General features: G+C 39.3%; 1 protein-coding gene across 1 annotated transcript in view; it reads right to left on the bottom strand.

Moving 5' to 3' along the window:
- Positions 1–26,024, bottom strand: part of LOC124170144 (pre-mRNA-processing factor 17) — a 43,886-nt gene that overhangs the window by 5,743 nt on the left and 12,119 nt on the right. Inside the window, exons 4-9 of the mRNA XM_046548835.1 lie at positions 24,808–24,904; positions 19,546–19,769; positions 16,231–16,339; positions 14,543–14,697; positions 10,624–10,757; positions 1,365–1,586 (exon numbers count right to left, since the gene is read on the bottom strand). Coding sequence (XP_046404791.1) covers positions 1,365–1,586; positions 10,624–10,757; positions 14,543–14,697; positions 16,231–16,339; positions 19,546–19,769; positions 24,808–24,904 — 941 coding nt within the window. The remainder of the gene's footprint in view (positions 1–1,364; positions 1,587–10,623; positions 10,758–14,542; positions 14,698–16,230; positions 16,340–19,545; positions 19,770–24,807; positions 24,905–26,024) is intronic.

Raw genomic sequence — 26,024 nt, 5'->3', positions numbered from 1 at the left:
TTAAAGGTCACAAAAATGGGTTTTTTTGCATTTTTGGCCAAACAGTTAGAATGTATTACAATAAAAATTACTCATACCAAAATTGTACATCAGGAGATTATCTACAAAATTGCCATTACACCTTTTATCTCTAACATTTACCATTTCTGAGAAAAAGCCACTCGAATGTTAGTTGGAGCTGTCTAATAATGTTCGGAGAGCGCAACAATATAATAATAATAATATTTATTGTTCTTGGACAAATTTTCCATTAAGAACATAAAAGATATTTTTTAACACGCTTATTATAGGGTCAATTGACGGTGCATCGGCTATCTCTCGTAATAGTGGGGGTGTCGCTATAGCCCGTACTCGCTTTAACGAGGTTCCACTGTATATATCAGTAAACGTATAAAAGTGTTGTGATTATTGTCCAATTTAATCTCACTAATTAGAAAAACTGCTTAAAGATATCTAAAAAATTAACTATACATGTAATGTTTATTTTTCCTAGTTGCTACATTTCATTAAAATGCCCTCCACATTTTTCGACTGTACCTCAGGAAGAAGGATAGCACTAAATGGATTAAGCAACGATATTGCACGTAATATCATCCAAATTCCGCACGTCTTTTTTGAATAACAAGTGAAAGATACGCGTTCTCCTGTGCAGAGTATTGCCTGGGAAACAGACTGCTAAAGTATGTACAATAGATTCCGTTTAATGGGTCAACCGGTTACTCAGGGCAACGGCTTAATTGGGGCAGATCTTGAAGAACAGAACCCAATAGAGGAATATCCCAGAGTATTCTCCGCTTAATTGGGACAGCATGCCGCTTTATTGGGCCATGAGTCGGCGACATTGACTCTATACTCGCGACGAAATTAAAATATTTTGTTTTCAGAGTACTATATTTTTTATATTTTCCTCCTTTGATTTACTCTTATTTTTCACAAGTGTTCCTATTCCTGCCCTATTTTGAAAGCTCTTGTTGTTATACCATCCGCAAGAGGATAGGACTTTTCTTTAATAGGACTTGGTAAAAGACATTCATTCAGCATCGCCCAAGACTGTGAAAAATATTTTAATTAAATTGTTATAATTATTAAAAATGATAATAAATTAACTAAACTCGCTGATTTATTAATTAAATTAATAGTTTATAAAACTTATGTTGCATTATAAACATTCTTTAGTCTTCTTTCTATCATTTCAACATTTTTTTATGCCAATATACAGGATAGCTCGCCTAATTGGGGCAGCCGCTTAATTGGGGCAAAGTGCACAAGTCCCGATATGTCCTAATTAACCGGAATCTACTGTAATTGGCGTTCCCTACATTGCGGGGAGCAGTAGACGTTGGGGTCGCAAGTAGTGCACAAACCTCATATCCGGAGAGAAGTCGAGCGTGCAGGCGTATCCGGCGACCATGTGTCCCGAGAAGGTCTTCTTGCGGTTCATCTTGAAGCGGTTGAGGGCTGAGAAGATGACGATCTTGTTGTCCATGCTCTGACACGCAAGCCACTTCTGATTCGGCGAGAGCGTGACCGCAGGCATTGAGTGCATGCTGGGGTCGGCAATGTACTTCATGTCCACCGGAATGTCCCTGGATGAGTACGAGAGAGAGAGAGAATATGTTATTACAGACAAGTCGTTCAGGGACAGCACAAAAGGAAAAAAATATAACCCTTTCCTACCAGAGCCTACAAGAGGAAAATGATTTCCATACTACGAGTAGCTTAAGATTATCGTAAACCTCTCTGTTCACTAATGCATGCCTGTTTGTTTAAACACATAAATATAATGGTTTAATAGACAGTAGTGCTTTTCATTTCCGAATGATATGAAAAAATGGTGCCTATCACTGAAACCTATCTATTGTGAACCTCCATACATCAAATTGCCCAAATTTTGGTTCCCTCTGTCACAATGTAAAGAGGTTTTACTATATTAGATTTATATTTCAGTAAACGTAAAAATATTTTGTCAATATTAACCAGTTTAACCTCATCAATTTAAAAAAACTACTTATGGATATGCAAAAAAATATCTTTGTATTGTTTTTTTTTCTTAGTTGCTACATTTTATGAAAATACTAGTGATGGGTCGGTTCGATTCCTCGATTCTCGGCCAAGAACCGGAATCGAAAACGAGTACTTGCCAAGGCGAAAAATCGATTCCGATTCCAGTAGTACTTCAAACAACAAAATAAACGACCGCATTTCCAACAGTCATTAGAATTTTCGCGCCACGTAATCGTAATAACAAAACACATATCTTCTTGGGATGTGCGAGTACTCAAAAATTCAAGTCGATCGAGTAGTTAGTACTCGACTCGAGCGTTTCGAGTCGCATTACGAATGTCGAGTCGAGTAGTTAAGGTTACAGTGCTTTCGAGGCTAGTAAGTCCAGCAATCTGCCGACAGGAAGCGCTATCATGAAACTCATGTAATAATACAGTTTTTAAAGCCGATAAGTCATTCTCATGGCCCTTATATAGGTCCTTCTAATGCCTTGGCCTGGTAGTTTCAGCTTGCCGAATACACGTGACGACGTGGGCGCCGAATACCTTTACGCCAGCCGCGGCGGCCGATCGTCTTCCTACCCGGCGCATACTGTTCCGAAATCGGAAAAAGCTGGAATAAAGTCCAAAATGACCTATTTGGGGATAGAGATATGAAAATTAGCGTAAATACTGATAAATCATTACCAGATATAGATTTACATGCCATTTTACATAAATACGACCCTTTAGTGAGATACAGTGGCCCAAACATGACCAATATTTCAATGCCACGCGAGTTATCGTTTTTCCTCAAAAATCTTTGAATTTATCCAGGTGGTTTTGCGTTGGTATGAGTTTTATGGAATAAAAAACGCAATATTCCTTTGACCTGGTGCTTTGCCTGTACTTTCAATGACTTTTGAGGATTTTGGCTCTCATCTGTCTGCTTTTACAACGCAAAATGGCCGACCCGTTTTTCACGTGAAATTTGACATAAATGTAGACATTATCTTTCGTTTACGAAAAATATAACTCGGAAAATTTGAATCACAATATAAAGTAGAGATTTATAAAGTGTACTAATTAGAAATCTTGGAAAAAAGTTTGTGACGAAGGAAATAAGAGCGATTTCTCAATCGCGCGTCAAGGCTGAGCTACACGCCGCGGAACTCTGAGGCTCGGTAACTGAGGCCGATTTTTCAAGTTTTTTAAAACATTAGCCTTGAAAATCGTCATTTAAAGCATGAATAATCGTCTTCATTGACTTAAAACACATAATTGAGGATGTTAAAAAGGATTATGTATAGATCGACTGGACCATTTAGCGCATTACTCGAGTGAAAATACTAATGATTGGATATTTTTCGTAACCATCCCACGCATAAGAAATATGGCTCGGGTATTGAAGTAAAGTGAAGAGATTAAGTCAGCATGCTTAAGAGAGAGAAAAATGAACTGTTTTCGTGAAAGGCAACGATCGATACCCTTTTTCCCTTTCCACCTTCGCCGAGGTGAGTCGCGCGGAAGGGGGAGTGTTGACACCACAAGGCTCTTTTAGCCTTTTTTTATTACTGCGTCCGTCCGATGTGGTATTCATTTGTAGCGTTTAGTTTCTTTCTTGAACTTAAAAAAGCAAGAGATTTTAAGGTTGATTTAATGACGTGAGAAGTATAGAATTTTTTTGGCTCTACAAAACTAAAGTTTAGTTCTATAGTTTGTTTGCTTCGTCCACTTGAATTCCATGAAGATTCAAGATACAAAAAAATCGTTGATATAATTTTTAATAAAAATTCCAAAGTCTCCGAAATCTTGCAATTTTGGTAGGAAAGTACTTGCTCAGTCACACAAGTGTGTAGCAAATGGCAATTTTCTGCAGCAGCAATACTGTAACATGGATACGTCAAAACCTGCTGGCTGAGCATATAGAATAATTGGTTTTTCTGCTTGAGAATTTGGCCAAAAAGGGCCAAATATTGCATGATTCATAGATGTAGTATGTAATCTTTATTATAGCTGTGAAAATTACTATACTCAGGGCTCTCCCTTGTAGTTTGGATACATATATATGGTTGACATATTACTTGGGGTTAATTAATTTCAATTTTCCCTATGGAACTGTTGAAGAGACATTAGTTTTCATTTGTCTCCTACTTCTGACAATAACCATCAACGATCCTCATTATATTTTCCTTCTTACAATACGCTAGACATTCATCATAGAAAATTGGAGTAGAATATATTGTAGTATGCATTGCTGTATTAATGCCTGGTTCAGAAATTATCATACTCGACTCCACCCTCGTAAGTAATTTTCAACTCGAATCAAGATCAAAAAGTGCTACTTGGAAATCCCTATTATCTTCCGAAGGAGCAAATGCAGACTAAGGAGCCTGTGACAGGTATATGGTCAAGATACAGTGATGCATTTGGAAAAGTACCCAAAGTCACCATAGCAAACATTGTTGAAGCTGAAGTGGAAGCTTATTTATCAGAGATGAATTCACCACCAAATTCCTTCCCTGGGAAATACTGGAAGACTTGTATCTCCTACCCAAGGCTGAAAGTATTAGCGAAGAGGTTTCTTGCCATACTGCCATCCCCTGTGTTCAGTGAAGGACATTTAGTTCTGCAGGAAAAATATGTGATGTAAAATGCAACAGGCTTTATGCTGACAGAGGGAAGATGCTTTGCTTTCTGAGCAAAACTTTAAAGTCTGTAAAAGGAGACTAAATTTGTGAGACATTATTGATATTGATAAGATATTATAAATAAAAGATAGATATTAAATGAGATACTTTTACTTTAAATTTAAACATGAGTGCTAATATTCTAAAGTAATACCTATCATGTAACAACACTTTTCAGGTATGTTCCGTTTTGAAATTTAGCTATTATATTTTAATTACATAGTGATGATATGAAAGATGCTTTTGTCACTGACTCTTTCACAGAGTAATATTTTTTTATGTGGTTTTCTTGTTGCCTGGAATTAAGTGATATTTTTCTTGGAGCCTATGGCATCAGAATCGATGGAATCGGTATCGGTAGAATCGGAATCGAAATCTCAGAATCGGAATCGGGATCGGAATCGATAAAATTCTGGAATCGACCCATCACTAGAAAATACCCTCCACATTTATTGCCAGTAACCCTGTAAGAAGGATTGCACTAAAGAGGGTTGACCCTTGCCTGCTGGCGCCTGAGATAGGAAAACGTTTTCCGTGCTACGAGTAGCATGAGAATATTTTAAACCTCTATGTATTGTGTTCTTATTTATGATAGAGTTACCCTGGTATTTTCGTCCCTCCGATATGGGACCCTGCTCAACGTCCCTTACCCCGACCGCTAGACTAACCCTCTAACCCTATCTTAGCACGAGTCCACGGTCAACTTATTGCATTAGCAGTATATTTTAAACCAAAATTTGCTTTTAATTTTCTAATCTGTACGAATAACTTACATTTGTTTAAGCATTGTGGAATTTAAAATGGATTTCTAGCATTGATAACAACAAAGTTAGTGAACACAAGGTACTAAGACTATGAATCCAGAAGTACGTTATTAGAAATGCTAAAATTTTGTTTAAAATTGCGTACGCACAGACCAAAATGAAGACTTCATTTCAAAGTATAAAAAAATTGTAGTATGCAACAAAATAAATCATTGAAAAAACTATTGAAAACGTAACTACTATGCAACGTATTCCTGCGGTGAGGTTGGTCATAAATGAGTGGGAGGGTCGGGCTTTATTGCATGGGGAGTGGCCCTAAGGACTCGCTAAGCTGGGTGTCTCAGGATCACGGGCCTGAATGCATCAGACAATTGCTACATCAGCGTTCACTTCCCTTCCCTTGCGTAAGCCGTCCTGATGCTAGGTCTTCTGCGATTCAAAATGCTTGTCGTCTCCACCTGACCTTCGACACATAAGGTTTAACATACCTATACACGTCCTGCACCAAAGATTTTAAAGGATAAATTGTTTTAAGGTTTTTAAGTGCGACAGAGGTGACAGACAAGTCGTTCAGGGAACACACAAATGAAAAAAAGTTAAAATACGGCGAAAGATCCACAGAGGAAAAATCATTCGCCTTGACCGGGATTCGAACCCGGATCCCTCGATTTCCGGTCAAGGCGGATGATTTTTTCTATGCGGATTTTACGCACAATTTGTGCATTGCGGGTGACTCCGTAAAAGTTATCACTGTGGCTAGCCCCGGTATACTTGAAAAAGTTAAAATACCTTTACCTTTAGATGTCTCTCACCAGAGGTTTTAAAGGGTGACCAAGTGAGTGGCGTAGTCCACATATCCATATTGCTACACTGTTGACCTCCTCATATCATTAGGTGGTCAAATGCCACAGAGGACAGGGAAGGGTTTCAAGCCAGTAAAAGCAGAAAATTCATGCACAATTCCAGGATTTTTGAGAGAAATTTAACAAAATTAAACATAAAAGGGCCATTTCATCTCAAATCATGTCAGGTGGCCATCACCGATTTCTCTGAAAGTTATATATATGAAAGCAGTATCCTTATGATGAATAATGATCACTTTATCTCAGCTCAGAACTGGACCATTATAAAGTTACCATCCTTTGAAAATTGCAGAGTCAGGCCTCAGAGTAAAAAATGAAAAATCACATAAATGCTGATTACTAAGGAACCATGGCCCGTAAATCAGTGGTTATTGTATCATTTTAAAGAAAAGTCATTTATGTACATTCTGGCATAACTTGCAAGTAATTTGAAGCAATAATAAACAAATAGGACTTGTTTAAACAATAAAAATGAGTCATTATTTAACAATTTATTACTAAAAAAAGGCTACCTTTTATTTTCTTTAAAATTTCTCAGGGAGTAGTTTAAATGTTCTGCTTTCAATTAAAAAAATGAAAAAAGGTAGTATTTTTATACTTTTTGTTTTAAGGCATGTCAAATGTACGCATGTTTTCGACTCTATTACATCAAGATTGCATATCTTCGAGGGAGAAAAAGATGACGTTTCTCTATACTTAGCCTTCATAACAGTGAAAAGTTCATATCTGAATGATTGGTTACATCTATTGACTGAAAGCAAGTTCAATCTTGTTTACTTCCATGGCATCCAATGTGTGCAAACACCCACTGCTACTGACTGGAAATGGTGACTGAGTCGCAATTAGCATAGAGTATTTTTCAATGGCACTTCACATAAGTCTTTCTTCTACTTTGGGCCATGTGGAACATTTCGATGGACCATGTGGATGCATAAACGAGACACTAATGTCATTCTCTTCTAAAGACACTGCAGTGATTTTAGAAATTGACCAGGTTTTTCGGAAACACACAATGAAGTCATTCTTGGTGAGATTTTGAGTACTGTATGTCTTTATAGCTGAATTTGTTAGTGTCACAGCCTGTTTGACTGTGTGGTTTGCCGAGCGGACTATAGTTGTCCCATGTCTGTTAACTACCAAGACATGAAAGTGTTGATGCCATGTGCAGGTGCTCCTTTCACGCAATCATTTTTTTGTCTAAATAGGTTGGTTTCCAATCATTTTTTATTGCCTTAATCGAAAGAAAAAATTATTACCCCTGGAGTACATACTTCAAGAATTTAGATTTTTAAATGATGATATCTGAGAGATCACCTGATCTGAGATGAAATCCCCCAAAACTTATGTGATTACTGAATTAGATAAGAGTTTTAAAACCCCCAAAATTACTACTACTAAAACCACAAAATAGTTTTTCTTGCTTTTACAAGAACGAGGAAAATGACACAATAAATGTCAAAAATGTTAGCACACGCGGAAATCGAGGGATCTGGGTTCGAATCCCGGTCAAGGCGAATGATTTTACCTCTGTGGATTTTTCGCAAAAAATCTTTTATTCACAAGAGGTTATAAAGTGCACTTACACCAAGAACAAAACAAAACAGTTACATCAAACATAAACGCAACCTTGGCAACACCTTTCCGAACTCCACCCAGGCCCTGCAACCACGTTATACATACACAAAAAAGAACTTATTTTAGTTTAAAGTATACCGGGACTAGCCGCGGTGATAACTTTTAACAGGAGTCACCCGCAATGCACAATCGTGCGAAAGATCCACAGAGAAAAAATCATTCGCCTTGACCGGGATTTGAACCCGGATCCCCCGATTTCCGGTCGAGTGCTTTAGCCAGTTAAGCTACCGAGGCGTCATTCCTCCCTGTGGATATTTGTGGACACTATCGGACAAATTAAGTTAGTGTACCGCTATGCAAACCTTTCTGCCCTTGAAGCAAATTAAATATTAAAATCACACTAAATTATGTTGCTTAATACAGTTTAAAAACTCATCCGTCGTATGTAAATATCCTGCACTTCTATGCTCGAATCTGTAATTTATTTGACAACGGGCACTATGTAAATAGTTCTATGTCCGGTAGTGTCCGCAAATATCCACAGGGAAGAATGACACCTCGGTAGCTTAACCAGTCAACGCCCACGGGTGCCATATGGCACCCAGTGCAGTGCTGAGCCAATACTCCTGCAATGCATTTAATATGTGAATTTTAGCATACATTTCGGTGCACATACTTAGTAGAAGGTTTCCTCTATTATTCAGTCAGTTTGAATTGTGTTGAGCTCACATGTATCATATTTTTTAAAAGTGAAATATGAGCGAATTAAAAAAAAACTTTGGGCGCTGACAAGTTAACTTGCTAAAGCACTCCAATTTCTCCATATTTCCGGTGCAACCGCGTCGGTTTGTTGGTGATGACAACAGTTTCGCTAGCACTGCTGTCATCACCAGCGAAACTGTTGTCATCACCAACAAACCGACGCGGTTGCACCGGAAATATGGAGAAATTGGAACCTGAACACCGCGGAAATCTACGTAGTCACATGCTAAAGCACTCGGCCGGAAATCGAGGGATCCGGGTTCGAATCCCGGTCAAGGCGAATGATTTTTCCTCTGTGGATCTTTAGGACTTATTTTGTTAATAAAGTATACTCCAACAAGAGTTACTCATGATTAGAGATGCATGAAAATCGCAAATGCGATAAATGCGACATAGATGCGATGATTGGAATTTTATGATATTTTTACGCAAATTTGCCATTTCGACGGCAAAATTCGTACATTTCGTGCCGAGCGCAGTTTTAAATGCTCCGCCGACACTCACCGCTTAAAGCATGTGAGCGACTGGCCAGCTGCTAGTTGGCTGGCTGAATCTACGTGGGCGTGAACCACAAGTGGGCGCGGTCAAGCTTCACCTCTGCCACTATAAGATAACTTAGATACCTACCCCATTCGATCCACCATCCACTCTCATGACACTAGGGCTAAAAATAGCCTAAATACTAATTACTGTAGGCTGTTTAAGACCAACAACCAGTCTGACAATTTGGGAGTAAAATTATTTAATAAATTACCCAGCAAAGCCAGATCAGTGAGCATCACTAGACTGAAAAATGTGCTGGAAAAGTGGCTGTGCAATTATCCACTGTACTCAATTCATGGGTATTTTGAGCTGGACTTTTCTTCTCTTTTATTTTAAATGTAAATTTAAATGTAATCTTTGTAATGTATGTGTTTCTAATGTTTTAATCCAATGTACATGTTTTGTATGTTTCGTTGTATTGAATGTTTTCATAAATGTGTTGTATACAGCATCCGCGAGGGCCAATCCTCGCCGTGGATGAATAAAGATAATCGCTACTATATGTCTCATTCCTTAATTTATTATTGTTCTACAACATAATTATTTAAAATATTCTGTATATTGTCATATTAACTGTGTTTCACTACATCTTGTCGTCATCTACCTCATTATGAAAATAAAAAAATAGACGCTACAAAATGCGATAAACTGTTATTGAAAGTGCAATAAAATAAAAATGAAAGTGAGATTTTCGCGTATCTCTACCCATGATCAATGGGACTGTCAGCATATTTGTAGTGATCCGGAAATGGAAGATTTCCATTTCCAAAATATGTATAAATATGGTGTTGTGTGACGTCTCAGAATAGCCAGCTATGACAAACTATGCCTCGGGATTTGCACATTTTCACTTTCAAGAACGCCTAACCTTCCTCCTCCCCTTCCTCTTGGACGAAAACATCCTGGTTCCACCTCCCTATATAATGACACGGTGGAGATGCTATTGTCACTCACGCACTCAGGGACTCACTCAGTAACTCATAATCAGTCACTGGTCACTCGTCAGTGGTCAGTCAGCAATGTAGCCCTCAGTTGGAGTCTAAGCGCGGGTCTTCTGGCCCGTGCGACCTAAGCGCCTCGCTATCCACCCGTGTCATCACCAGCAGCTCATTTCCTTCCCGAGACATTGGTAATATTCTTAATTTTGGCTATTCTGGACACACATATTCACTATTACTTCATGCCTTTTGCTTGAATTGATTTGGGAAAATGGGTTTTTAATGGAAATAAACATTGGGTCAAAAACTTCAAATACGTTTGTGAGTGATTATTCGCTTCCCGACACCAAGGGCAAGAACCCACGCGCAATTCGAAGCGTGCGACGCGCGACACTTTTCGAGGTGGCGGGCCGCTGCACCCTTACATATTGACCCACTGCATTCTGCGCGGAAGTTAAACTGGGGCTCCCTCCAACAAAGAACAACGAAAAGGGGTCACGACTCACCATTCCCAGACACGAAGACTCTTGTCGTCAGACGTGGTGACAAACCTCCGGTTCTCGTCGACAAACGTGATGGTGTTGACGGCTCCCAAGTGACGGTCGTACTCCTGAACTATTTCACCCGAACGGATATCCCACTGCAGAAAAAAAAAGACAACAGCAACAACGATAAGACCACAAATCACTGCGGGAATCTTAACCCAGGATTTCAACTAATTCAACTATTTTCAAGTATTTACTGGTTTTCAAACTTGTTAAGTGTGCATTTATTTGTTCGTCATTGAGATTTCAACTATTCATAATTAATGTTTTATAACATTAACCTCAGGTCTGTTTGAAATCGAATATCATATTTGTTGGAGTAAATGATTTAGCATTATTCATGTTCTACTTATTTAGTTATTTAATTATTATCTCATGTTCTACCCTAAATGTTGTGATGGGTATACGTGCATACTTAGGTTTTCTTGCTATGATTGATTGAGTTAACTTCAAGGTTTCATTTCTATGCCCTGATGTGTTAGTTGTGCTGAATTTCATTCGGAAATATTTTATACATTTTGTACAAGTTTATTTTGTGATCTCTTTTGTATGTGATATTCATCTTATGTTCTTAATGGACATTTTTCCAAAAACAATAAATATTATTATTATTATTTTCCAGTCAGTTATGATAGGGTACAGGAAAGGGTTAATTTTGTGTCTAATACTCATTGTTATACATCTCTCTATTCTTTTGACACTTGAAAGCTTTTTAATTATTATCTCAGAGTTAACTTACGTCGGTAGTTTATATATTTATTTTTATGATGTGTGACAATGATTAATTTTTATGGTATGATAACACATCATAAAAATAAATATAATTTACAAGCGCGATGTGCCCGCTCCCAGCAGGCTTCCCCCGCTCTTTTCAATGCAAGTCCACAGAGGGATAGGCGCGTTTCTAATTTTAAAATGTAGAAAAAAAGGCAGGGTAATTGGAATGTTCATGTACAAATTGAGGTCAGAGGACAACACTTCATTGGAAGTAATTACACTATCCTCTGTTAACACTTGTTTAGCGTTTTCCTTAATATTTACAAAAATATTTTGAAAAGATTTCACCCTAGAGAATGCTACATAAAGTTGGCCATGAGAGAATACAGGGTCAGGCAGGAATAAGCCAGCTCTTTGCAAAGTCTGATCCTGAGCCTTGTTAATAGTCATCGCATAGGAAACCTTAATGGGAAATTGTCTGCGAGCCAAATTAAAAGGCATGGTGGGATCCGATGGCGTTAACTGTATTCTTGGGATGAGGACAATCTTGCCGGAATCGATTATTATTTTTTTTAATCGATTATATTTTTTATTTTTTTAAACCAATTTTAGGAAACAATAGCAATATTTAGGAAGTAAGATATGCTGTCGCATGTTCCCTGATAAATTCTGTGCATTTTGGTACCTCATTTGTAGAGTTTGGTTGCGTATAAGTTGAGAAAAAGGTATCTATTCAGTAGAAATAACATAGAGGATTGACTAAGTTATCTCTGAGGTAATAATTAAAAAGCTTTACTATCAAAATAGATAGAGAGAGAACTATTTTGTGAACGACGGAAGGAAATTCCAGAGATTACGACTAGGTATGAGAAAAGAATTGAAATAAGCGTTTGTATGAGGTATTGGATGAAGGAGGGGTCAGTTCTGGTGATTCTAGAATCAGAAGAAGATTTTGATTTGAACATGGAAAAAGATATGCTAGTTATTCAGTCTCCACACGTTGCGTACGGATGGCGAGAATTCTCGTCATTTTTTTCCCGAACGTTCCGGACGGATGACAAAGATTCTCGTCATTTAGGCGCGTCAACCTAAACAATTTTAAAGCGTGCAATACGTAATCGTAAGGACGTTTTCAGTTGTTGTTTGTTATTCATAATGAATTGATGCATCATAACGTTTGATTGGGTAAAGTTATATTCTAAACATTAGCTTTTTAACCATGTTTAAACCAAAGGCATTACACCCTAATAGGCACATATTTCCCAGAATCGGCACTCCTAGGAATTTAAATACCCCAGTACGCAACGTGTTAAAAAGGGGAAAAAGAAATGGCCTACATCTCATGAAATGACTTAGGCTGGTCGTACTTTGGAAGCATACTCAGGCGGATTTGTGCTCACGCTATACAACCGTGAACGAGTGGCTTTGCGTGGCAAATCCCATATCCCAGAGTCAGACATACCCGTGTCCATTGCATGCGCCAACTTGCAAGGAGATTCCGGCAAAGTCATGCTCTCGCTATGCATCCCGTTTTAATTGGATCTGTCGCTCGTAAATGCTTGTATTTCGACTTCCTTTGTCTATAATTTTCTCTTTACTATTCAAAATATAACGGAAAGTGACTTGTGTCATCTGGTAGTCGTCAAAAAACATTGACGGTTCATATTCCAAATCCATATGCAAATGGTTGTACTCGCCCATCGTCCTCTTCTTCTGATAAATTGGGTTCACCCAACAAGATCTTTTCTTACCAGCTATCATCTGATGTCTTACTAGGTAAGTACTGTCATGTGCATGTGTGATTCCTCGAAATCCATATTTACCGATAACGTTGCTTTTCAAACATAGCCAACTCAGGTATGTCTGTAACGAATACACACGTCCACTGGCAGCGCAAGTTCGCTTGAAATGGACGAGCCCTACCCTTGTAGCTGCTCATCTTGTTGCCCCTTCTTGCCTCTTGAGTACGCGTGAACGTGAAGCAGCCTGAATACGATTCCAGTGTACGACCAGCCTTAATGTCAAAATGGGTGAGAAAGCACAATCGCATAGTAGTTACTCCCTCAAAGCTCTCGTTTAATTGAGCTCAAAGATTGTTTCTGACAATTATAATCGCACATTTTCATCCAACTTTTATTATTCAATCCCATTTTTAAGTCCAGAATTCTAAATAATTTGTTGAAAAGGCTGGATTTTCCAAGAAAAACCGTTTTGATGGTAACTGCAAAGTTCAAAAAAATGTTTGCGACACCATAGCTCAGTAACTAAGGAGATGCAACCCCATATTTACAGTACAAAAATGCTTATAGCTGTCTCCGGTAACACCTCCTGAAGTACTTCTGATTCCTTCTCAAACACCCTTTATATATACACCCATGCCTCGTATGACGCAATTTCAATATAGCGCAAATTCGTTCCTCTGGTAAACATGCCTAGCCTTATCCGCACTACGCAAGAGAAACACACGCACACGGAGTTGAAGGTCACGGGGTGCAAAACCCTCAGAAACGCCTTGCAGCTGCACAAAGGAATTCCTCCTCTGAAGGGCGGCTTCGCAAAATGCGATTCGCTGCCCAACTATATAATATCCGAAGCGAAGGCCAGCATTTACCACTGCTTTACGGCAGTCAAAAAGAACGAACGAACGGCTCCGAAATATGCAGAGTATTTTGAAAAAAGATTCAAAGGCAGGATCACCAGGGAATACCATTACCACAAGTTCAAGAGTAATGTGAATTCCTTCGTTGACATGTGGTGTCAGGGCGGCGTCCTGTGTGAGTTAGAAGACATGGAAGCCGTAGACCTGATACTGAACATGAGGACGGAGCCATAAAAGAAAGAGCATAACAACAAGGGCGGAGCCTTCCAGGGGCATCGCCACTCGGAGAGGGGGGGGGCCTCATGCACAGAGGGATGGGGTCCAAGGATACGGTAACCAGCCCCTTCAGCGGACCTCCCCTGTGCGCAGCCGTTCCCCTCAGAGAGTGGAAGGGCGATGGAGAAGACATTGAACGAAAGAAAATGAATGAATGAAAATGAAAGAATAATGATGATATTGATGAATAAAACTAGGTGGTGACGGAAATATTTATACCTTTTAAAAAAACCGCCCTTAGAATAATAATAGTAATACTAATAAACACAGAGTTGGGAAATGCCTTACGCAAATGATCTTTTTATCCGACGTGCCAGCCACAAACAAGTGTTGCTTGTCATCGTCAGGGTTGAACTTGGCACAGTATGGTATCTTGCGGCTTGTAAAGCGATTCACGCACTGCCCCGTCTCCGTATCCCAAAGTTTGATGTAACGATCGTAACCTACAAAAAGACAAGAAAGTTCGTACATTTTACAAGTGGAAAATCAGTAACAGTGATAAAATTAAATTAAGCAACTTCCAAAAATTAATAATACACATATCCCTCAGGTCTACACAAATTTAATTGACACTGTTTTCGCTACAATAACATGTCTGAGTCTAAAACTTAATTCAAGTTATCTTCCCGCTCAGCCACAGAATCAATCAATACTCAGTACTTATCGATTATCGCCGAACATTTTTAAAATCATCAAAACAATTCAAATAAGAGGGCATTCAATTTATTCACGCTTTAGCATTAAATCTGTTTTTTTTCTGGATATTTTTTCATTACTATCATCATATGAATGTTATTGCTGTGTTATTTCAATTGCTCTGTTGTCATCTTTAGAGAGATGAACAAATTTGAAATGTATCTGTAATATTTACCTTCCTGTACAGCAAATTGTTACACCATAGATAATTTCAGTAATACCCTCATTTTCCTTACCCTCAACAATATTCTTCAGCACTTTGCAGAGACAAATGTATTTCTGACCGTCAGGTTTTATACTCCATTTGTCTCCATGCGATATTATATTGGAATAAACATTTTTTTACCATATGCAAAAAATGGGGGTTGAGCTTCTACGGCCTCAGAAATTATAGAAAACGAATTCTCAATCGGCTGCATAATTTCCTTGTCCCCTTGCCGATCCCAGACGATGCTGTCTTGGAGCAATTATTTTTCTCCCGGAACATTGAAGCCATCTATAGGTGAGTGAATGTGCGAGTGACTGCTTATTGAGTGCGTGTGTTCCCACAGATACTTACTTATACTTACTTCCCATTATTTTACTTATACATTACCATGGCAACGTATAAGAATGTATAAAAATTTCAAACAGGTTTATACAATTTTTTCGTAGGGGACAGGCCCCACGAAGGATATTGTTGTGAATGTTTGTTGTGAGTGAATGTGCGTGTGTTTTGGGCTTTGCGGTTGAGAGACTGGTGTTTGGTCCCTGAGGGGAATTCCTCCCCCTTCCAGCAACACCAACACAGTGACATTTCTGACTCGCAAGGTGGACGAGCAGGGAGAATTGTACGGCCAATTGAGAATTCGTTTTCTATTACTTTTTGACCATCATATTTCCTGTAATGTTTTGTATTTACTTGCAACATTAGCTTATATCATTAAAGATTTAAAGTACTGCGTTTTTCGATTAATTTTTACAGATGATTTGCTTCCAATGCCATCATTAAACCATTCAGTTTTTGACACAAATTTTGAGTTTTTGAACTCAAAAGACAAGCAAAAAAGTAAGCTGGAACATATATAGGCACAGATACATTTTATATTTACTTCAGATCAGACCTAGAGATGGCACAAAAATTTATTGAAAACAGTTTATCATAATGTAAATTAATGATATTTAGGAAAATTGCCCGTAATTTTTAATTTACCAATTTGCAAAGAGTTTCACCAAATAAAGTCTGAAACAACTCCGCATTTTTTTACTCATTGAAGCTATCATGAGAAAAAGGAACTCACCAGCGGATAAGAATTGGGTGCCAGTATTGTTGAAGCAAGCATCTCGGACGGCTTGGTGATGTCCGTAATATGTCCGAACACATCTGCGTTCCTTGTACACTTCCCAGAGCTGATCGAGGGAAGGAAAAAAAGAGAATTTACCAAAACTGTCACATGGGATTAACACTAACTATGGTAATACAGTAGATTCCGGTTAATTGGGACATATCAGGACTTGTGCACTTTGCCCCAATTAAGCGGCTGCCCTAATTAGGCGAACCCTCTCGTACATGGGCATAAACAAACGTTGAAATGATGGAAAGAAGACTAAAGAATGTTTATTATAGAACATAAGTTTGTTAATCTATTAATTTGATTAATAAATCAGCGAGTTTAGTAAATTTATTATCATTTTTAAGAATTATAACAATTTAGCTGAAAATATTTCTCACAGCCTCGGGCGATGCTGAATGAATGTCTTTAACTAAGTCCTATTAAAGAAAAGTCCTATCCCCTTACGGATAGTTTATCAATAAGAGATTTCAAAATAGGGCAAGAATAGGAACATTTGTGAAAAAACAAAGAGTACATCAAAGGAGGGAAATATAAAAAAGTAGTACTCTGAAAACAAAAAATTTTAATTTTGCCATGGGTATAGAGTCTATGTGGCCGACTCATGGCCCAATAAAGCGGCATGCTGTCCCAATTAAGCGGAGAATACTCTGGGATATTCCTATCTATTGGGTTCTGTTCTTCAAGATCTGCCCCAATTAAGCGGCTGCCCCAAGTAACCGGTGGACCCATTAAGCGGAATCTACTGTACATCTGAATATCGATTCATACAAATTGGTGATAAAAATATAATAATAATTCATTACTCGTACATTTTTTTTACATCTGAATACAAAAAAACAATAGAAGGAGCTTTAGGTGGTCTCCAAGGTGATAGGACCAGAATTGAGCCACCATCAAATAGCAAAATGTATGCCAATAAACATAATAATGCAGTAAATGATACAGGAGTGTTTTAAATAAATAATTTCGAAATAAATTTTCAACTGTATATCAAAATGATATCAGAACATAATAATTCTGCTTCAATTGTATAATATTCAAAATAAAAGAAAAAATTTACATCCTAAAATTTTAAAATCCAATTGTACATGTTCATTTACTGATGCTATCTTGTTTTTTGTAACATCTTTATGTCTTAAAATTGTTTCCTTCAATCATAACAATTTTACCAACAGTAAAACCTCTGTACAATGACTTTGTTGGGACCAGAAAAACCATTATTTTGCCGCAGGGGATTTAGTTGTACCAAGGAGATGCGCGGATTGCATCTTCTCAGGGACACCCAAGTGTTCTGTGCACTTTACGATATGTGTCTAGTAAATTTCTCAATCTCGCTTTATTCTCCTTAAATACCTTTCCTATAGCGCGGGAAGCACTCTAAGATAACAGAATAACTACATAAATAATAATGTATTTTTTCTTTTACTTACATTATGAACATTACAAGACATTAAAGTGAAAGTTTGGGGTATCCGTGCTTTCTGATTATTCGTGCCGTCTCTCCCCATAATTAGCACAGATAATCGGGATATTAAATTATTCTCATTTTATTCTCTGTCCGATGTAATTTGCCTAGTGCTGTTTATGGACTGCATTCAATTAATAAATAAAGTACGGTATTTTAAAGGAGGCGATGGACAGCTGAGGCCATTTGCGCCATGAGGGAAGGGTATGGACGTAAGCAGGGTTGCCACGCTAACTACATTATAAAATTCATGGTTTTTTTCCAGGTTTTCACGGTCTAAATGTCATCAAATTCACGGTCTGTTGGTAGGCCGTTTTAGGCAGTAATATTGGTCACGTAACAATCATCGGCCGCACGTTAACTAAAAATGTAACAAACGCAACAGATGCCTCGAATGCAAACGCAGCAATGAAAGTGCTCTCTCTCATGACGTCACCTATAGTTAGCAAAATTCATGTCCGGCTGAAAGTGTGTGAGTGGGAAAGTGGAGAGAGCAGGGAAGTGAAGAAGTAGTGCCTGATTTTTCAACAGGGTAAACAACTTTCAATCGCAGGCTTAAGGTCAATGTGCTGTCGTGGCACACACAGACCAATTAATAATTGCGCTTTCGAATACACGTGTGCAGATTAATGCATGGACTGTATCTGCACGTGACTCCACCTTGAAACGTGATCGAAGCATCGATTTTTCTTTTAATCTGTCCTTCGTAGTTCTACAATCGAGTTTGAGAGATTTCTAAGGTTTTATGACGAGATTCACGGCTATTTCCAGGTTTTTTCACGGCAGACGAAATTCACGGCTAATTCACGGTTTTAAGGTTTTCACGGAAGAGTGGGAACCCTGGTAAGGGTGGAGAGAAACCCGGTGTCAGCATCAGCCTGCTCTTAACAAAAGGCCCCAAGGGGACCACGGCTTAACGTCCCATCCGACGGACGGAGAGCTGCACATGATATTTCCTCCACACAACACACAAGAAGGAATAGGGCAGTCTATGAAAATTCTCTGCCTCCACCAGGATTTGAACCCAGGTCCACGGGGTGGGAAGCCAACACTCTAGCCACCGACCTGATCCCCAATAAATAAAAAAACAGTAAAACCTCTTTACATCGTAATGGAGGGGACCAAAATTTGGGCAATTTGATGTATGTAGATGTTCATTATAGAGAGGTTTTGGTGATATGCACCATTTTTTCATATACTTTGGAAATGAAAGGCACTGCTGCCTTTTAAACCATTACATTTAAGTGTTTAAATAAACATTTATGCATTAGTGAACATGTATTTGTTATTTAATAATTACAGAAAACAAGTGCTATCACTTTACCACGATTCGAGAGAAAACAATGTGAGCTTTCTTAATTCAACAGTGATTTAAAATGATTAGGATAGTTAAGGATACCTTTTTCTTATTTAATGTTGGGTATACTTTCATATAGAACAAAATGGGGATAACTAATGGTTAATGTGAAAACTACAGCATATTAAAGGTGTATAAGCAAAAAAAATATAAGGGTGAAACATTTATCGGTGAAAATGTCATTCCGTGTGCATAATCGCGGCTGCATTAATGGTCTCTAGTTGTCTCGGTATGATTTGCGGTGGTGGTTTGGCTGTCTCGGGGGTGTCTCCTTGGTGTGATAAGTGGAGGTTTTACGAATTAAAGAGGTTCACTACAAAGAGGTTTGCCTATAAATTTACATGTAAATCAGACGGGACAGTAGAGGTGGTATGAAGTATGGAGGCTTATGACGTAAAGAGGTTCACTGCATAGAGGTTTTACCGTGAGTAATACAGACCTTGACTCGGCAGTCCATGCTGCAGGAGAGGAGTAAATGGGCAGTCTTTGGGAACCATCGGATGGCCGAGATGCCCTTGGTGTGACCTCGCCACGTGTGGATGTTGGCCTTGGGCAGGAAGCAGCGCTCGGGTGGGGAGTCGGCCGCAGAGTGGTGCAGGTTGATGCCAACGTCCTGGGGTGGGTGCAGGAACGAGCGGTTCTGGTAATCCACGGCGTCCTTGACTGCAATATCACGGACGTAGGAGATGTACCAATTTAAGAAAAGAGGATTGCATAAATTTTCTTGGATATTACACGATTACTTATACCACTGCTTTTTTACTTAGCGCGACCCAGGTTTTGATGAATTATCATCATCTTCAGGTGCATGATTATCAACAAGGACAACAGGAACAATTCCCAAAATGCAGAAGACATCATTAACCAAAAGAAAGCCTTCCTCCCCTACGTGAAAGGAACAACGGATAAGATCGGTAACATCCTCCGGAAATTTTACATTAAAGCCATTTTTAAACCACACGCCCAAGTACGACACCTCCTCGGAAATGCCAAGGATAGGACGCCACTTCAAATTGAAGGAGTATACGAAATCCCCTGCCGATCGTGTGAGAAGAAATACATCGGGGAAACCGGACGAACAGTCAAAACTCGGATAGAAGAACACAAGCGGGCCATTCGACTGGGTTACCCTTTAAAGTCAGCCATAGCGGAGCACGAAGCCACCGGACCTGCGATCGATTTCGAAAAATCAAGAGTCATCGCGAGGATAAAACATTTTAAAACCAGACTCATCCGCGAGGCCATAGAAATAAAGAAAAACAAGAACAACTACAATAGAGATACTGGATTAAGAATCAGCAATACCTGGAACCCAGTCATTTGCAACATTTCGTTATCTTCCCCCTCCAGTCCGAACTCCCCACACCCTTCGCCCACCCCTTCCGCCTAAAATATATAAAAAGATAGCAAAAACTCAATCCTAACACTATTCCCTTGAAAAAGTGACCAGCAGTCGGTCGCGAAACGTCGGGGCTATCTCCATCACGACACGCGGCATACACCCGTATGTGACTTATTTTCAATCATCATGAGCCGCGAAAGCTTCAATCAAGAAAAAAGGTCCTCTGACCTCAATTTGTGCACGAACATTCCAATTAAATTTGTACATAAGACCCTGCCTTTTTTGCCAACATTTTAAAATTAGAAACGTGCCTATCCTATCAGTGGACCTGCATTGAAAAGAACGGGGGAAGCCCGCTGGGAGCAGGCGTAGCACGCTCGTTATCTTATTATTGTTACCTAGTTACCTAACGGAGGAAGAGATTAATTTTAAAGCGGACGCAAGAATAGGGGAAAAGGATGGGTCTAAAGATATATTCTTTTATCAGAGTGCTGTCCTGACTTTCAATAATTTTTAAAATAACCAACTGCTCTCTGGAGTCCAATTCACGGCTGTCGTTGCATAATTATAAGATATTCATTCAAAAATCGCTCTTATAGCAGTTGCACATTAAGTGCTTAGCAAAATTACTTTTATCATCTTTGTTATTTTTGTAAGCAACATTGACATCTTAACATTTAAGTGCATAACATAACGTAACCATGGTGATTGCTAATTCTTTCCCAGGAAAAGATGTTTGAGTCATAACTTTGCAAAGCCTAGCAATAAAGTTATTTTAGAAGTGCAGGAACAAGTGACTTTGTACCCAGACATGCGCACGGGTTCAAAGTTAAATACACCACAGGATGAGGTTCGACATGAAATAATGTTTGACTTAGCCGGGATTCAAACAAGGATCTCCCGATTGCCGGTCAGGCGTGTTAGCCAGTTTTACCACCAAGCCATATTCTCAGAGCGAACTTCGGGATGGGTTTTACCGAACAAGATGTTGACGTCACAAGGCCACACTGTGGTACATGTGGCGAGGGTCGTGCTTACTAAGCCACTGTCGGGGTGAAAAATCCTTATTATGCTGCAGGTCTGCAACAACAAATTTCAAAGTACAGTGAGTCCTTGTTTAACGTCACTTACCGTTCCTGAAAAATGTGACGATAAACGAAATGACGTTATTCGAAGCATAATATCCCGTAAGAAACAATGTAAAAAGTGAATATCGGCTCCTAGACCTCACAATTCCTACGCAAAAAAAATGTTAGCGTATCATATGTGGGGCATTTTTCATGATGGGAATGCCAAACTATGGCATAAATACGAGTTCCGGTCTTCATCGACGACAATAGCAGCAGTGACGTAAATCCTTCTCCATTTTAGTATCTTCCTGCATTTGCTTTTCGGCTTCGCCACGGTGGTCGCCTGGGCATTATCATCGCTGAAACATCGTCGCAATCACAGTAACTAAAATTATTGTGAACACGGCGAAAAAAGTGAGGACAAAAACTCCGAGTTCTACACGGAAAAATTCCTTGAAATCGCTTTTTAGGTTCCTGAAATCCAATACGTCAAGTAAAACCTTGCGCACCTACCTAAGAATTTATTTTGCAGAAAATATGCTAAAACCGTAATCGCAATTAACAATAAACACACCATTTTACACTTAGTTTAGACTGACTGTATTACCACCCACAAAGCGAACAACCTGCAACGCCCGCCGCTTCGCGTTTTCTTCTCGCGCGAAATTTAAAAGCCTTGACGTTATCGCGAAGCGAAGGTACGATAAACAATTGACAGTCTCAAAATTTTCGTGACATTATCGCGAAATGACATTATACGGGGTGATGTAGAACGAGGACTCACTGTACTGCAGGAACAAGTGGCTTTGTACGCTTGGTGGTGTAATTAGTTAGCACACCTGACGGCAATCGGAAGATCCAGGTTCGAATCCCAGCTAAGTCAAATATTTTTTTCATGGGGAACTTCATCCGTTGGTGTATTTACACCTTAAATGTTGCCACATGCTTTGACTCAACCTTCGGCAGCATGCTCAGACTTTCTTTTCAACACAAATGATTCTAATAGGGTTTGTCAATCATCACTGCATGCAGCCAACAGGCCAAAGCCATGGCAAACATATACCTCATTTAAAAACTGAATTCTGTATTTCACTTTCTGCAATGAAAATACAGCATCAGAGTTGTAAGAGGTCTACTGAATTACAATAGGGTGGTTTCCTACTTCTATTTGGTTGCCTAAATCGAAAGATTATTACTCCTGGAGTACCTATTTCACGATTTTAGATTTTTAAATGACAATATCTATTTTTCACGATTAAATGAAAAGTGAAAACTTTCAACTGCGCGAAAATGCAAGGGCTAAGTATGAATGCTGGGAAAAGCCCGTGTGAGGTCATTCTGGTTCCCGCTGTCACCATGTGAGGTGACCTTGGGGCGAGGATATTGTGCACTGCTGTGATGCTGACCTGGAGTACCCTGCTAGCAGGTAGCGCTAGGCTTAAATAAGGATTATTAATAAACTATCAAATGAAGGAAACTTTCCGACCTTAGGCAGTTTTAATAGGTGATTATTAAGAGATGTTTCCCTTAGCTCTGTGTCTCATGCATGCACTCTGATTGGTGGTTTTGCCTAGTCTTTTGTATTGTCTTGAGCACAGGTTTCCAAGTGCTGCTCAGATCATAGCCGGAGTCTCTATTGATGGTGTTATTAGACAGTCTAATTTCAATCGACTCTTTGATGAGTCGATCCCAAAAGCCATTGGATCGGCAGAGCATCTTGGTGTCGTCAAACTTGACAGTATTTTTGCATTCCATCCAATGCTCTGCGATGGCTGACTTTTCGGGCTGTCCTAGGTGGAGGTGGCGCTTATGTTCTTTGGGCCGCGTGTCTATAGATAGATAGATATAAAAGATGTAAAACTCCTTACTATCTAATCCTTTGTGGCTGCATCCCGGCTAAGTCGAATATTTTCTCATGGCGAACTTCATCCTTTGGTGTGTTTAACTTTGCACCCGTGCGCATGACTGCATACAAAGTCACTGGTTCCTGCAGTGCTTTGAAATTCGTCGTCGCAGACCAGCAACAAAATAAGGGTTTTTCACCCAGACAGTGGCTTAGTAAGCACGACCCTCGCCACATGTGACACAGTGTGAACTTGTGATGCACAAGAAATGGGAATTTTATGGTGGTATAATTATTTAACAATCTTTCACAGCATAAATCGATAACAAAAAGCCTTTTCTAAGAATTCTACCGTGAATAACCACCGAAAACGTTTAAATAAGGCCACTAAAGGCGCAAAAGGGCGGAGGAAACAAAAGCGAACACTCTTTCATGACTTATGAAAAAGGTTTCAAATTATGAAACTCGATCTTACCAAGTGCCAATTTTCCAGTCCCACTGACTTCGTATAATCGAGAGTTTACTGTAGAAGGTTTACTGTGTGCGTTCCGTAGCGTATTTTAATGTATTAACGAGTTGTGACCAAAAATTTCACCAAATAGTAACCCTTATGGGATTGTCAAAGTTTTGGCTTTTCCTACCAAACAAGATGTGCCCCCTCCAGTATAACCTCCTTGGTGGCCAGCCATGACTCAAACATTTTCAGTGACAAAGTAGGACAATTAAAAGTACAGAGACAGGATGAGGTGGCGAGGTTCAAGTAGAAATTTTGCACCTTGTTTAATGGGGTTAATTTGGATGACTATCCTCAGGTTTCTCATTTCTTCAATCTCCAATGTTTGTTTGTCTGCAGGTGGTAAAACGGATTTCCTGAAAACTGCTTTTAATGAGAATATTTTCGAAAATTAGCTTCTCTGCGACCATTAAGTATCACCATTCCAAAATTTCTCCTGGGTAACAGAAGTAATCTTAGTGCCAGAAATGATGGCATTTCAACCATTTTGTTCAACCATGGGAAACGCTGTTCAGGATTGCAACGTTGTTTCTCTTAAGGTAACACATCATCTGTGGTGTTGCTTTTGAGTAAATAAGATTAATAGGCTTCATTTTCTTGCCTCCAAATGAGTAATTGAATCTGGGAAACATACATCTGATGTGATTGAAAAGGATTTCATGCTCATTTACCGTAAAACCTCACATATGAGACTTTTTCTGGTTCCGGTTCTGGCTTAAATCAGAACTATATGTACAAAAAGGTATGATTAAGCCTTCTAAAAATAATGAGCAAGAGTTATCCTGAGAACTATACTCCTTCTCAATACCAACTCTTGATTTTACACACTTTGATTTGACACAGTGCCCATATTTCAGTCCCTGCAACTCCGTGAAATGAAAATTTTACTATACAGAGACAGGATGAGGTGGCGAGGTTGAAGTAGAACTCACTGTGAAGCACTGTCTTCTCCTCCAACGGCTTGTCCTCGCTGTGTTTGCCACGCTTTTGTCTCTTGGCCAAAATCTCCTCCAACTCTGCCGCCTCCTCCTGACAAGTAAAACGAATACATAGTAGCAGATAAGAGGTTAAAATGGCATGAGAGTATCGAAAAAAGATCTGGTGCTTTCCCACAGAAAAATAATAACATTCATTGTGCCTAGAGAACACACATACAGCCTTTTCACCAAAATTTTTAAAAGATGCTTCAGATGAGAAATACGAGAAAAAAATTATCAAGCGTAATTACGAGGGTTGTACCAAGCAAGGTTCCCAATGAGCTACAATGTTGAGCAAAGGTGCTAAGCTAAATCCCACAACATTGCCGTGTGCAGTGGTTCCCCTACTCTCGAGTCCGCCAGTCCACGATTCACTTTGTCGCTCATTATTGGCTTAGCAACCGTCAACAATGAAAGTGATGATCCCCGTTCCCGCCAAGCGTGAGGATCGAGCAGTAATCAGATTTCTCCTTGCACGGAAGTTACCGCCATTGGAGATTCATCAGCACCTGACTGAACTTTATGGTGAAGAGTGCATGCCCGTTCAGCACGTCCGCAAATGTTGCAGAGCTTTTGCTGAGGGCTGCATGGAAGTCCACGATGAAGAACGAAGTGAAGACCGCTGGTTTTGGGTTGTCCAGAAGATCAACAGTGAGCTGCTCAAAGATCAGAGGGTCACTGACCGTGAATTTGTTGAACGCATTTCTGAAGCTTCTCACAGCACAATTGAAAGAACTTTAACACAAACGTTGGGTTATCGCATGATGTGTGCTTGCTGGGTCTCCCGGATGCTGATTGATGGACTCATGGAGCAACGCCTAGACGCTGCTCGCAAATTTCGTCAACAATTTTAAGGTAGGGGGCAACAAGGAGAAGTTGTTGGTCTCTATCGTCACCGGAGATGAAGCGTGGGTATTTCATTATATCCCCGAAACAAAACTCTTAGATGGCAAATGCTTCAAGAGCGACGATGAAGTCCGAGCACAGGTCACACACACTTCCTCAACGGGTTGGCAGGAGACTTCTTCAACTTAGGGATAAAAAAGCTGGACCACTGTCTTTAAAAGTTTGTCGAAAAAATGGAGACTATGTTGAAAAATAGGCAAAAGTGTAAGCTTTTCAACGATGTGAAAATTAATATCAATAAAAAAAGTTTTGTATTTGTAAAAAAT

This window comes from Ischnura elegans, chromosome 13 (genome assembly GCF_921293095.1).
Source record: "Ischnura elegans chromosome 13, ioIscEleg1.1, whole genome shotgun sequence".
Lineage (NCBI taxonomy): Eukaryota > Metazoa > Arthropoda > Insecta > Odonata > Coenagrionidae > Ischnura > Ischnura elegans.
The sequence above is the reverse complement of the archived record's forward strand: the minus strand, read 5'-3'. Positions and strand labels throughout refer to the sequence as shown.